Source organism: Hypanus sabinus, chromosome 6, assembly GCF_030144855.1.
Source record: "Hypanus sabinus isolate sHypSab1 chromosome 6, sHypSab1.hap1, whole genome shotgun sequence".
Taxonomy (NCBI): domain Eukaryota; kingdom Metazoa; phylum Chordata; class Chondrichthyes; order Myliobatiformes; family Dasyatidae; genus Hypanus; species Hypanus sabinus.
The window spans coordinates 29,941,280-29,956,307 of NC_082711.1; the positions used below are offsets into that span (position 1 = coordinate 29,941,280).

The following is a 15,028-nucleotide window of genomic DNA, read 5'->3' on the forward strand; positions in this document are numbered from 1 at the left end:
AACTGGAAATAATATTTAGCATTCAATTATTTCAATCAGTCTTAAATTTGAAACAATCTTTTTATGATATCTGGGGACCTTTCCTAAATTACTTTTCCAATTTAAAAAGTTTAACAGTGAACAGACTTTTATGTATATTTTTATCTTCTCTTCTTAAGTGAATGTCTTTTTTTTCTAATTATCCATTGTCATCCATCAGCTTTTTTCTTTGTTAGTTGGTAGGGGGTTGACTTTTTTTATATAAAAAAATTCTTTTATGATGTATGACTTATCTTTAAATTTTTGATTACAGAGTGGTATATCTTTATGTGTTATGCTATAGCATTTTGATCAATTTTATTACAATAGGTGAATGTACACAATTTATGTTGAGATGAATTGCACTCTGTAAATCTTGGTTTTTTTTCTTCTGAATAAAAATATTGTAAAAAAAAGAAAGCATTCAATTATTCTGATTTAAAGATTTCAGTTGTTATGAGCTCAATAAATATGCTCATAGTTCCAGGCAAAATTTCTAAGACAGATCTTAGTGAATTATGGGTACAACAGTTTGACAGAGAAACTGAGGGTCTCTTGAAGGTCAGAGGATCTTGATTAAGAGTTGGATGAAGAATATTTTCATTACCCAGGAAATGTATACTTTCCTTGAAGGTGGCATCGCAGGTGGACAGAATCGTAAGGAGAGTGTTTGGCATATTGATCTTCATAAATCAAAGTATTGACTTACAAGAGCTGGGATGTCATGTTAAAGTTCTATAAGGTATTGATGAAAACAGATTTGGAGTATTGTGTGATGTTCTGGTCACCTACCCCCAGCAAGGTATCAATAAAATTGAAGGAGTACAGAGAAAATTTACAAGGACATTGCAGGGACTTCAGGACGAGTTAGAAGGAAAGGTTAAGTCTTTACGCCACGAAGCATAGGAGAATGCATAGAGATTTGATAGTGGTATACAAAATTATGAGGAGTACAGATAGGGTTAACAGAAGCAGGCTTTTTCCATTGCTCCCCATGATTGTGAGGGCTTCCTCTGGAAGCTCCAGCGTCCTCCCACATTCCAAAGACATATGGTTAGGATCAGTGAGTTGTGGGCATGCTACATTGGCACTGGAAGTGTGGCAACACTTCTCCCAGCACAATCCTTGCTGGTTTGATTTGACACAAACAACTGTATGCTTCAATGTACATGTGACATCTTCCGACTGTGTTGATTGCTGACATAAAATGGCACAGTTCCATAAGACCCAAGAGCATTCTTTGACCACTCATCCCATGGAGTCTGCTTCACCATTCCATCATGACTGATTTATTATTCCTCTCAACCATCCTTCTGCCTTCTCCCTGTAACCTTTCACACCCTGACTACCAACGAACCTACCAACCTCCATTTTAAATTACTTGACCTCCACAGTGATCAGCGGCAAAGAATCCAACAGATTCACCACTCTCTGGCTAGAGACATTTTTCCTCATCTCTGTTCTAAGAGGATGTCCCTCAATACTGAAGCTTTATCCTCTGGTCCTAGACTTGCCCATTACATGAACATCCTCTCCACAGCCACACTATCCAGACCTTTCCATTTTCAATAGGTTTCAATGGGATTTCCTCCATTCTTCTAAACTCCAGTGAGTACAGGCCCAGAGCCATCAAATGCTCCTCATATGTTAACCCTTTCATTCCTGGAATCACTGGTGAACCTCCTCTAAACTTTCTCAAATGCCAGCACATCCTTTCTTAGACAAAGGCCCAAAACGGCTCACTTTACTCCAAGTGTGGTCTAGCAAATGCCTTATAAAGCTTCAACATTACATCCTTGCTTTTGTATTCTAGTCCTCTTGAAATGAATGCTAACATTGCATTTGACTTCCTTCCCACCAACTCAACCTGCAGGTTAACCTTTAGGGAATCCTGCATGAGTACCCCCAAGCCTCTCTGTATTTCTGATTTTTGAATTTTCACCCCATTTAAAAAGTAATGCATGCCTTTATTACTTCTGCCAAAGCACATGGCTGTACACTTCCCTACTTATATTCTATCTGCCACTTCTTTGCCCATTCCCACACTCTGCCCTTCCACCCATCTTCAGACTGTCCGCAGACAGCCACAAATACATCCATTTCATTGTATGTTTCAATGTAAGTGTGACAAATAAAGATAATTTTTCTTTGTTACATTACTTTGATGGGGCCATGATTAGTCCAGTATCTCTGAAACCCTTTTCTATCTAAATACCTATCGAAATGCCTTTCAAAAGTTTGTAGTTACATATACCTCTACCACCTCCTCTGGCATCTCACCCTCCAAATGGAAAGTTTTATCACTCAGATCTTCTTGATATTCCTCTCCTCCCATCTGAAACCTGTGCCCTCTAGTGTTAAACTCCCAACCTTATGAAAATGTTATGAATTTCTTGTCTATCTATGCCCTTCATAAATTTATATATCACTATAAGGTCACCCGCTTAGCCTCTTATGTTCAAGTGGGCACAAGCCCAGCCTATCCAATCTCTCCTTAAGAATAAAGCCCTCCATTCCAGGCAACATCCGGCTGAATCTCTTCTGCACTCTTTCTAATGCTGCCATGTTCCTCCTGCAGTGGGGAGAACTGAAGACAACACTCCTATGCAAACTGACCATTTTTACACAGTTGCAGCATATTGTCCCATCCCAACCCTTACACTCAGTGCCTCAGAATGCAAAGACAAGCACGCCCAACACCTTCTCTGCTACACTATCCACACATGCCGCAAGTTTCAGGGAGCGATAAACTTGCATCCCAAGGTCCTTCTGTACATCAACACTCCTAAGGTCCCTGCCATTTGTTGTACATGTGCTGTTCATACTTGATGTCCCACAATGCATTGACTCACACTTTTCTGCTGCTGTTCTGCCAAACTTTCCAATTGGTCTATATCCCCCTATCTTTTCACAACCTTCTTCACTTTCTACTACACACCAAGTTTTGTGTTGTCAGCAATCTAGCTTCATTCTCATCTTAGTAACTTATATAAATGACAAAAAAAAGTCATGGTCCTATCATCTTTCCCTGTGGTACACTACTAGTTACAGGCTTCCAGTTAGAAAAACACAACCTATCACAACCTCTGCTTCCTATCATCAAATGCATCTTGAGATCCAATATGATTACACACCCCAGATCCCACGTACCCTAATCTACGTGGAAATCTATCAAAAGCCTTGCTAATGTCATTGTAAACCATGTCTACCACCCTAATTTCATCAGCTTTCTTATTATATATCTCCTCAAAAATCTGATTTTGTGAGACAGGACAAGACCTGATTGAAACCATTTTGGTTCCGCTAAGCAGTCACTGATTGTAGACTGATTAAGGTGATTGTCACAGATACATACAAGTAGAAATTTGTAACTTAACAAGCTTGAATCTTAAACCCTTTGTTCCATTTTTCTCATTCCACTCAGATTGTAACATCCTGGTGAATTTTTACGTTCAATCTTTATTTTGGGGCCAGAGAAATGAAACTGGTCAATGTCCGTGCTGCACTGGCCAAAGAAAAGATACAACTTGAAACATCAGTTTTAAAAGGATTGGTCACTCTTTTTCTGCTGAATTTCTGAAATTTTACTCACATTATTAAACCTCCCACTCTGCCTTGACTTCTTGTTTCCCTCGGTCTTGGAACTTAGAACAGTACAGCACTGGAACAGGCCTGTCGGCCCACAATGTTGTGCTGAACTAATTAAATTAGCAATGAAATGCCTAATTAAACTAATCCATTCTGCCTACACAATGTCCATATCCCTCTATTCTCTGCACATCAATGTGTCCATAGGGTTGCTGAATTAAAGGTGGTGATGAATCAGTACATAGGAGGAAGATTGCAAATCTGGCTAAATGTTGCCACAACATCAACCTCTCACTCAATGTCAGCTAAACAAAAGAGCTGATTGTTGACTATAGGTCCATTAGCCAGTCCTTAACAGAGATGAAGAGGGTCAGCAACTTTAAATTCGTCAGTGTTATAATTTCATTGGATCTGTCCTGGGTTCTGCAGATATCTACCATTACAAAGAAGGCACGGCAGCGCCCCTACTTTCTGATAAGTTTGCGAAGATTCAGTATGCCATTTAAAACTTCGACAAACTTCTGGTAGACGCACGCTGAACGGCATACGAGCTGGTTGCATCACGGCCTAGAACGGAAACACCAAAGCCCTTGAATGGATAAGCCTACAAAATGTAGTGGATACAACCCAGTCTATCATGAGTAAAGCCCTCTACACCATTGAGCACACTTACACAAAAGCACTGTCACAAAAAAGCAATATCCAACATCAAGGATCCTCCACCACCCAGCCCATGCTCTCTTTTCACTGCTGCCATTAGGATGGTGCTACAAGAGCCCCAGTTCCCACACCACCAAGTTCAGGAGCAGTTATACCCCTCAGGCTCTTGAACCAGAGAGGATAAATTCACTCACCCCAACAATGAACTGATTTTATAACCCACAGACTCACTTTCAAGAGCTCTACAACTCGTGCTCTCAATATTTATTACTTATTTATTATTTGTTTTTGTTTGTATTTGCACAATCTGTTGTCCTTTGCAGACAGGTTGTTCGTCTATCTTTGTCATGTGCAGTTTTTCATTGATTCTATTGCATTTCTTCGTATTTACTAAGAAATACCCACAAGAAAATGAATCTCAGTGTAGTATATGGTGACATATATGTACTTTAATAATAAATTTACTTAGAAATTTTAACTATCTCAGAGCTTCCTAAACACCCCTATATTATCTGCCTGCACCACCATTCATGGCAGTGCCTTCCAGCACTTCACGTGTAAAAAAACTCGACCTGCATATTTTGTACTTACACACTCTCACTTTCAATGAGCACCTCCTAGTATTAGAAATTTCAACAATGGGAGAAAGATACTGGCTGTCTTCTCTACCTTTGCCTCTCAATCTTATAAACTGCTATCAGGTCTCCCCACATCCTCTGCCACTCTAGAAAAATCAATCCAAGTTTGTCCAACCTCTCCCTATGACACATGCCCTCTAATCCAGGAAGCTTCCTGGTCAAACTCCTCTACATTCTCTCTGAAAGCCTTCACATCCCTCGTGTAATGGGGCAACCAGAATGGAATACAATACTCCAGGTGCATGCCGGGCAAAAGTTTTGTAAAGCTTCAACATAACATTCTGACTCAAACTTAGTACCTCATCTAATAAAAGCAAGTGCGCCATATGTCTTCAAGTGCGCCATATGCCTTCTTTAACAACTTAACAATCTAAGAGGCTATTTTCAGGGAGCTATGGACTTGGACCCCAAGATCCCTCTGTACATCAACACTGTTAAGGATCTTGCCATTAACAGCGTACTGACCTTCATTTGGTCTTTTCTAATGATTTTCCTGGGTTTCTTCCTGAAGTACTTATCTCTTCCTTTCTATGCAACACACTCAAAATGCTGGAGGAACTCAGCAGGTCCGGCAGCATCAATGGAAAAGAGTAAACAGTCGATGTTTCGGGCTGAGACCCTTCATCAGGACTGGAAAGGAAGAGGAGAAGTCAGAGTAAGAAGGTGGAGGTGGAGGGGAGGAAGTAGTACAAGGTGGTATGGGATAGGTGAATCTGGGAGAGTAGGAGGGGCTGAAGTAAAGAGCTAGAAGTTGATTGGTGAAAGAGTTAGAGGGCTGGTGAAGGGGCATTCTGACAGGAGAGGGCAAAAAATGATGGAAGAAAGGGAAGAGGAGGGACAGCAGAGGGAGGTGATAGGTGAGTAAGGAGACAACAGAAAGGTGAGAAAGGAAAACAGGATTGGGGAATGGTGAAGGAGAGGACATGGGGGGCAATTACTGGAAGTTTGAAAAATCGATGTTCATGCCATCAGGTTACAGGGCTACCTGGATAGTTTGCTCCTCCATCCTGAGTGTGGCCCCATTGTGGCAGCAGAGGACACAATGGACTGATATGTCGGGATGGGAATGGGAAGTAGAATTAAAATAGGCAGCCATCAGGAAATCCTGCTTTTTCTGGTGGGCGGTGCTCGACGAAGCAGTCTCCCAATATACATCAGTCTCACCGATATACAGGTCACATGGGAAGCACCGGATACAGTAGATGTCCTCAACAGGTTCACAGGTGGTGTCGCCTCACCTAGAAGAACTGTTTGGGGCCCTGAATGATAGTGAGGAGGAAAGTGAAGAGGAGGAGGTGTAGGGAGAGGGCATAGAAGATGTGCTTGGTGATGGAATCTCATTGAGATGGTGGAAGTTAAGGAGAATTATGTGGTGACATGGAGGCTAGTGGGATGGTAGGTGAAGACAAGAGGAACCCTATCTCCCTATTTCTATGACTGTTTTTGTTTACCTTTGGAACTCCCCAACTCTACTGGGTTAGACATTGTAATCTCTTATTGTCACCTCCATGACCTCCATAGCTCTGTTGAATCGAGTGTGTTTGGGAAAAATGTGCCAATTTTCTGGCAAAAATCACAAATTTATGGATTAATTTGTTCTACCGACAGTTGCTGCTGGCTTAGACAGCATAAGACTGTGTTATGCTTGGCTGTGAGAGAAGGAAGACATTACATCAATGTAGGGGGAGATTTTTAGCTCTGGTCAATGCTAATTGCTTAACTGTTGGTTGTACTGAGTCCTCCAAGACAGTGGGGTATGCAGTAGAGTATTCTAGACCATACCAAGAGAAAGCAAATGCTTATGATTCATTAATTGCACTGGAAGAAGAATACTGCAGATCCAGAAACTTGAAACAAAAGAAGAAAACTCTCTTCAAGTTAGGCTGTAACTGTGGAGAGGGGAGCAGATTTAACGGTTCGTTTGTTAACTCCATTTCTCTCACACAGATGCTGCCTGACCTCCCAAGTGTTTCCAGCATTTTCTGGACTATTTATTTCAGCAGCTGTGTTTTTACATTCCCTTGTGGATTTAGGCCAAGTGCTACATTTCTTCTCTCCCTCTCTTCCCACCCCATCTCTCTACCTCTGTCTGTCTCTTTCTCTCGGTTTCTCTATCTTCCTCTATCTCTACCTTTCCCTTTCTTACCCTTTCTACCTTTCTGCCTTTTTCTCTCTCTCCCCCCCTCGCCTCACCCCCATGTGAAAGAAGAACCAATTCTGTGTAACTGAATTGTTACATTTCCAGCTCTTTCTGAATTCATGCTGCATCTGTCTAATTGAACCACTCCTTTCAAAATGTTTCACTGACATTTGCTATCTTCCACTCCACCGGGACCTGCCCAGAGTCTAGAGAGTTTTGGTAAATGATTACCAATGCACCTACTATAACCTCCACCAATTCCCTCAGCACCCTGGGATGCATCTCATCAGGACCAGGGGACTTACCTACCTTCAGGCCCTCTAGTTTGCTCATCACTATCTCCTTAGTGACAGTGATTTTATCGAGGTCCTCACCTCCCATTTTGTCCATAACATCATTCTTTGGCATATTAGAGGTGTCCTCCACTGTGAAGACTGATACAAAATAGTCGTTCAATACCTTAGCTACTTCCTCATCACCCAATATCAATTTCCCCTTCTCATCTTCCAAGGGACCTACGTCGACTTTAGCCACTCTCTTCTGCTTTATATATTTATAAAAACTTTTGCTATCTGTTTTTATATTTTGTTTTAATTTACTTCCATGCTCTATCTTCCCTTTCCTTATTTCTTTTCTAGTTGCTCTGTTGCTGTTTAAAGTTTTCCAGTCTCCCACTACTCTTTGCGACTTTGTACACATGAGCTTTTAATTTGATACTATCTTTTATTTCCTTAGTTATCCAAGGCTGACTTTCCCCACACTTATTGTCCTTAGTTTGGACTGGAATATACTTTGGTTGAGCCTTGTAACAAATCTGTTTGGAATTATTCCACTGTTCCTCAGCTGCCCTACCAAATAGCCTGTGCTCCCAATCCACATTAGCCAACTCCTCCCTCATCCCGTTGTAGTCTCCCCTGTTCAAGCATAATACACTAGTTTTAGACCTAACTAAGTCGGTGCCTCTGACTGAAATGTTGCGGGAGAACACGGAACATCGGGAGCAGCGGGTTAGCTGCTGGGAGTCGTGCGTCCGGAGATCTGCGTCTTTTTGGTGCTGACTCTCCGGGCGCAGAGCTCAGAAAAAGTGACGCAACAGACTTCTAACATGCTATGTCAGCGAGTTGTTTATGTCTCCCCTTTCGCTGTGAAATGGGGACGCCCCTTTTTCCCTTATCTGGGGGACAGAGAGAGAGCCTGTGGTGTGTCAAATGAGTAGTTTTTGGGGCACAGGAACTCTGTATCTTTATGATGCTTTGCTGCATGTTTGAGCGTTCCGTGGAGGGTGCTGATGCTTTTCTTGCTGGTGGTGATGGGGGTCGGTTGTTGCCTTGTGAGTGGGAGGGGGGAGCCGGGGTGGGGGGGCTTTGGGGTTCTAACATTTAACTGCCGTTCATTCTTCGGGGCACCCCTCTGTTTTCATGGATGTTTGCCAAGAAAAAGAATTTCAAGGGGTACATTTCTCTGACATTAAAAATACCCACTGAAACCCATATTTTTTATCTCAGTAATTATCACAAACAGCCCCGATGAAGGGTCTGAGCCCAAATTGTTGGCTGTTTATTCCCGTCCATAAATGCTGCCCGACTTGCTGAGTCCCTCCAGCAATGAGTGTGTGTTGAGGTCTCAGCTCTGATCAGTTCAAAGTGAAGGGAGTTGTGCCGCTCAAACAGATCGAGTGGAATGCCGGGGAAGGTATGTGAGGAAGTGTGAAGAATTAACACCCACGCCATCTCTCAAACCCTCACTGGAGCCTGAGCTTCACAGTCTGTGTGGGTGTTCAGTGTCTGAGCTGCAGATCAGAAACATCGTCATCAAGATGACAAAGGGTTTGCTGCTCAGCACTTAAGCCTGTCAGGAAAACCTTTAAAATCCAAGTAGTCACCCTTTCCTTACGCAAGACAGCTAAAAAAAAAGAGCCCGTTTATTATTTGTTAAGTACACACTGACTGGAAAACAAAACTTCTCTGGTTGTTAAGTACATTGAAGTCGTTGAAGGTTGCACGTGGCGCTACTTATATGCGGGCGTTTTTTCCCCCACAATTACTGCTCTGCTAATTCATGTTAAAATTTTACATTACTCACCACCTTTGGGAAAATTTCAATATCACCGGCTATCTCTCCGGCCATATTTTAATAATGATTAAAATAATTGTTACAACCAATCTCTGCGGTTATATTGGGTATTACCGAGTGTACAGATATGACAGTGGCGCAGTTTTGGCTTCTCGGAATGCTCCTGTAAAACTCTACATCGTTTGGGTTACATTAAGGCCCGTTCCCGACTTCCCTCCAATTTCTTTCATCAATTCTCCAACATTAGGCACAGATCCGAAAAAGACACACCGCCTCACCGTCAGAGAGATCTATAACGTTGTGCTTCTTCAGCCTTGTCAAACAGTGAAGCTCCTCCCTCTGAATGTCCAGCGTTATCTGGCAATCCTTGAGGATCCCGTTGACCTGCGGACAGGATCAGGGAACGAATCGTTAAACCTCACACGGTAAGAACAGTTCGAAGCCCGCACTCCGCACACAAACTGGGTACCGCGGCTGTCTGGTCTGGGGTCTATACATCAGACGAATATCGCAGGTGGCTCGGAGTTAACAAAAGGCTTTCTCCGAAGCGATTAATATGCCAAGTTATTAACATTCTGGATGAATTTCTTTGACCAGAGAGTGGGGAATCTGTGGAATCCGTTGCCAAAGATGGCTATGGAGGCCAAGTTTTGGGAATACGAATAACTCCGGGAACGAAAGGAGAACTTGTACTCTCTGGAGTTTGGAAGAATTAGGTGGGGCGGGGGGTGGAATCTCATTGAAATCTATCGAATATTGAAAGGCCTCGATGGAGTGGGTGTGGAGAGGATGTTTCCTATAGTTGGTGAGTCTAAAGCCAGAGGGCACAGAGCCTCAGAATAGACGGACTCCCCTTTAGAACAGAGATGGGGAGGGACTTCTTCAGCCAGAAGGAGTGAACCTGTGAATTTCATTGCCACGCGTGCCGGCCGAGGCCAAGTCCTTCACAAACAAGAGAAAGTCGACAGATGCTGGAGTCCTGCCGAAAGGTCTCGGCCCGAAATGTCGACTGTACTTTTTCTCCCCATAGATGTTGCCTGGCTTGCTGAGTTCCTCCGGCGTTTTGCGTGTGTGGAGAGGGTTCCTCATTTGTAAAGGTGTCAGAGATTATGGGGAGCAGCTCATAAAGATTATGGGGAAAGAAATCACTTTCAAGGAATCTTCATCTCATGTTCTCGTTATTTATTGCTATTTATTTATATTTGCGTTTGCACAGTTTGTTGTCCTATGCACTCTGGTTGATCTTTCATTGATCCTGTTATGGTTCCTTTTCTATAGAATTGATGAGTATGTCCACAAGAGAATTACTCAGTTGTATATGGCGAGATATATGTACTTTGATAATAAATTTGCTTTGAACCTTGAGAGAGATAACACTTCAGCCTCGATGGAATGACAGAGCAAACTCGATGGGCCGAATGGTCTAATTCTGCTCCTATGTCTTACGGTCTTATATTGAAAGCTGAGACTGATAGGTTCTTGATTGGTAGAGGCGTGAACGGCTACTGGGAGAAGGAGAATAGATTTGAGAAGGAAAATAAAGCAGATGTGATCGAATGGCGGAGCAGAAGCCAAACGGCCTACTTTGTCCCATGGTCTAACCCGTATATCTATACACCAATGCATCAGCCCACCGCCCTGCGGCTCTCGGCTCATCTTCAATCTGCCTAACTTGGGATTCATTATATGCAAAGGAAGTTCCATTGGCGTTTAAGTTTTAGTTCCCCTCACCCGTAATAATCGCATTCGCTCCCCTGTTTTACACACACAAGTATATGAATTCAGCAGGTGATCTAAGAATTTACAATGCTTTGTAAATAAAGTGACCCGTCTGTGTACAGTTAACAGCTGCGTGGGTGCAATAAGGTTAGACCGGGATGGAAACGGGGAGCTGATTAAAACGGGCTCAGCGTTTAACTGTGCGCCGGGAACAAGCTGTCGCGTCTCCAGAACTCAACTAAAATTACGCCAGTGATCGCCGTGACCTGCACAGTGTGGCGCAGATTGTCAAATATATATTGTTAGTTTGGAGACACGAGGATGTTGGAATCTTTATTAGTTCTCTATTTAGCTTACTTGCAACAATGGGACCCAAAATAACCTGAAATCGCACAAAATATAGCAACATTGAAACGGTATGAAAGGCAGGATCGGGGGACGGGGGAATAAAAACACACATTATCAACAAACGCTTGAAATATTTCGTAGGCGTGAAGAGAGAAATATTACATTTTCGGTGATTTTTTGCTGAAAAAACGGATATTTTACTCCTGCATTTCTTCCGTTTTATTTTAAATATCATCCACAACGCAAATGGATAAGATTTTGGTTAAATTTGGGAAAACACCGACCAGGAAGAAGACCCATGTATATATTTAACCAATGTGGAGGGGGGGGGGGAATCGCGTTCCTGATCAAACTTCTCTCATTTTCGGTGACAACTCTGTTTAAACACTGCGCGGGTGACGACTGAACAAGTGCATCGGTGTCGACCTGATACTCACTGAGAGAAAAGAGCTGAGACTGAGGGAGATGTGCAGCAGGACGCCTCTCATTTCGAAGGCTCGGTCCTATTTCGCCAGTCTTGGCCGCAACACTACCCGACCCCACGGCTGAGGAAGACCTCTGTTGGAAAGGAGGGAGTTTGCAGAAACGAACCGACGCTTCACCTCTCCCCGGGCAACTTCGCGAAGGGAAAGTACAGCAGTGATCCATTCAGTGAGTTCATGGCTCGCCCTCATTTTCCCCCTCCCACCCCGCTCCTTAACCCCACCCTGCCTTGCCCTTTTCTTTTCCAATCCCCGCCTCCTCGCACTCTTTCTTCCTGTCTGTATCCTCCCATTCCTCCCCCTCTCTCTACCTCTCGTGTCTCCTTCCTTTCTTTTCATCTCCTCTCGCCCTCCTCCCCACCTCTTCCCAGTCCATTTTCTTAGTTTCCCTCTCCACCTGACTCCCTCTATTCCTTACCACCCTCATTCCCCCTCTCCCCGCCATCGCCCACCTCTCTGGATCTGCCGCCCTCACTTTGCAATAACTTGGCTCGTTCCGTCCTCCCCAGCACAGGCAATTTCGACCGAGCGCTGTATTCCACGGCATCAGGCACCGGGGACACATCTGTCGGTGAGTCTCATGCCCCGAACCCGGGGCGTGTGTCCACTCGAGTCCTCGACAGCTGCGGTCTCAGAGGCGGGAGGGAACTGTCCAGGATGGGGCGCCGTGGGCTTCGAGATGCTAGTCAACATCCAAGCCAGTCCAAGCACCACCCCAGCACTCGATCAGCTGGGATCCGCGACAGCAATACTTAGCCGGTCTTCGGGCGTTCGCGCCTCCCTCGCTGAAACACATCCACTATCGGGAATAACATCGGCCTTGGGAAAGACGGAGAGGGATACTGTACTGCGGCTCCCTTGTCCACTCCGAGCAACTATCGTTTCATCGGGAGAGACGGGTTATTCCGCAAGCCCTTCCAGCAGCCAGCAAGAATTAAAAGCAAATATGCAGGTAGTTCGCAGATAGCTGTCGGAACAATCTGATTGTAACAGTAGATGATTTTTAACTCCCCGAATGGAGTTAGCGCTAAGGGATTAGACGGGGCAGAATTTGTTCAATGTGTCCAGGAAAGTTTTCTGAAGTAGTATATAGGTGGTCCCGTTAGGGAAAATGATACACACAGTATCCTGTTGGATAATGAGGCTGCCAAAATGGCTGAGAGACTCAGTGGAACAGCGCAGAAACAGGCCTTTCGGCCCAAATCGTCTATGCCATCATAATGCCCACCAACATGATCCCATCTGCCTGCATTTGGCCTATAACCATTAAAACCCTTCTATCCATGCCTTCCTCTATTTCTGCTGCACATTGTTCCATATAAGACCGTAAGACATCGGGGCAGAATTAGGCTATTTGGCCATTAAAGTCTGCCCTCCCATTCCATCAAGAGTTGATGTAGTATCCCGCTCTCCTCATAACCTTTTAATGTCCTGACTAATCAAGAACCTATCAACCTCTACTTTAAATATACCCAATTAATGGCTTCCATAGCTATCTATGGGGATTAATTCCACTGCTTCACCACATTACAGCTAAAGGTATTCCTCATCTGTGTCCTAAATGGACATCCCGTTATTCTGAAGCTGTGTCTTCCAGTCCGAGACTCCCCCACTGTAGGAAACATCCTCACCACATTCACACTATATTGGCCTTTCAATATTCAATAGGTCTCAATGAGATTCCTTCATTCTTTAAAACTCCAGTCAGCACAGGCCCAGAGCCATCAAACCTTCTCATACATTAACCCTTTCATTCATGGTATCATTCTTGTGAACCTCCTCCAGACCCTCATCAAAGCCAGCACATTTTTCTTAGATAAAGGGCCCAAAACTGCTCACAATACTGCAAGTGCAGTCCGACCAATGCTTCATAAAGCCTCAGCATTACATCCTTGCTTTTATATTCTAGTCCTCTCCAAATGAATGCCAACATTCCATTTGCCTTCCTTACCTTTGACTCAACCTGCAAGTTAACCTTCAGAGAACCCTGTACCTCTAATTTTTGAAAATAGTCCACACCTTTATTCCTTCTACAAAGTGCATCACCATGCACTTCCCTGCACTGTATTCCACCTGCTATTTCTTTGCCCATTCCCCCATTCTGTCTATGTCCTTCTGCAGACACCCTGCTTCATCACCACTACCTACCCCTCCACCTATCTATTATCCAACTCATTGACATATAATGTGAACAGAAGAGAACCCAACACAGAGCCATGTGGAGCACCATTGGTAACCAGCAGCCAACCAGAAAAGGTCCCCTTTATTCACACACTTTGCCTCCTTCCAGTTGCCAATCTTCTATTCATGCTAGTATGTTTCCTGAAACAAAATAGGCTTTTATCTTGTTAAGCATTGAATATATTTAAAACAGATGTTGATAGGTTCTTGATGAGTCAGGGCATCAATGGCTGTGAGTAGAAGGCAGGTGAATAGGGTTGAGTGGGGTAATTTCTTAACCATGATGGAATAGCGGAGCAGATTTGATCAGCCAAATGGCCTAATTCTGCTCCTATGTCCTATAGTCTTATTGTCTAAATATAAGCTAGGTTTTTTCAACTGAGACTGAGTGAAACTAGAACTAGAGGTCATGGGTTAAGGGTAAAAGATAAAATGTTTAAGGGGAACATGAAAGTATGGAATGATCTGCTAGCAGAAGTGGAAGTGGTGGATGCAGGTTTGATATCAATACTTAAGAGAAACCTGTATACAGATGGGAGGGGTATTGAGGGTTATGATTCAGGTGCAGGTCGAAGGGCCTAGTTTACCATGGACTAGATGGGCTGAAGGGCCTGTTTCTATGCTGCAGTGTTCTATGTCTCTTAGCAGTTTCATGCACAACAACCTTTTCAAAGGCCTTCTGAAAATCCAAGTAAACAACATCCACTGACTTTGTCTATCTTGCCAGTTATTTCCTCAAAGAATTATCTTAGATTTGAAAGGCAAGATTTCCCCTTCAGAAAACTGTGCTGCCTTTTGCCTATTTTATCACGTGCCTCCAAGTGCACCAAAACATCATCCTTAACAATAGATTCCAACATCTTCCCAACCATTGAAGTCAGGCACTTCTGTTTTTTTTTCTGCTTTTTTTCCCCTTCTTAAAGAGTGGAGTGACATTTGCAGTTTATATCTTATAACTAGCGATTCTTGAGAGATCATTCCTAATATCTCCACAATCTGTTCAGACACTTCTTTCAAAACTCTGAGGTGTAGTCCATCTGGTCAGATGATTTACTTACCTTCAGACCTTTCAACTTCCCAAGTACCTTCTCCCTAGTAATCACAACTACACTCACTTCTGCCCCCCCCCCCACCCCGACACTTACAGGTCTCTCTGCAACTCAGGGCCCTAACATTCATCT

At 43.5% G+C, this 15,028-nt stretch overlaps 1 protein-coding gene across 5 annotated transcripts in view; it reads right to left on the reverse strand.

Moving 5' to 3' along the window:
• Positions 1 to 12,279, reverse strand: part of vipr2 (vasoactive intestinal peptide receptor 2) — a 149,095-nt gene extending 136,816 nt beyond the window's left edge. Inside the window, exons 1-3 of one of the 5 annotated variants that reach the window (XM_059971891.1) lie at positions 12,142 to 12,279; positions 11,622 to 11,800; positions 9,396 to 9,501 (exon numbers count right to left, since the gene is read on the reverse strand). In XM_059971891.1, the coding sequence (XP_059827874.1) occupies positions 9,396 to 9,501; positions 11,622 to 11,672 (157 nt within the window). In that variant the 5' untranslated portion in view covers positions 11,673 to 11,800; positions 12,142 to 12,279. Of the gene's footprint in view, positions 1 to 9,395; positions 9,502 to 11,621; positions 11,801 to 12,118 lie in introns of all 5 variants that reach the window. The other 4 variants (XM_059971890.1, XM_059971893.1, XM_059971892.1 and 1 more) reach the window with 4 other exon arrangements.
• Between the last annotated feature and the right edge of the window lie 2,749 nt (positions 12,280 to 15,028).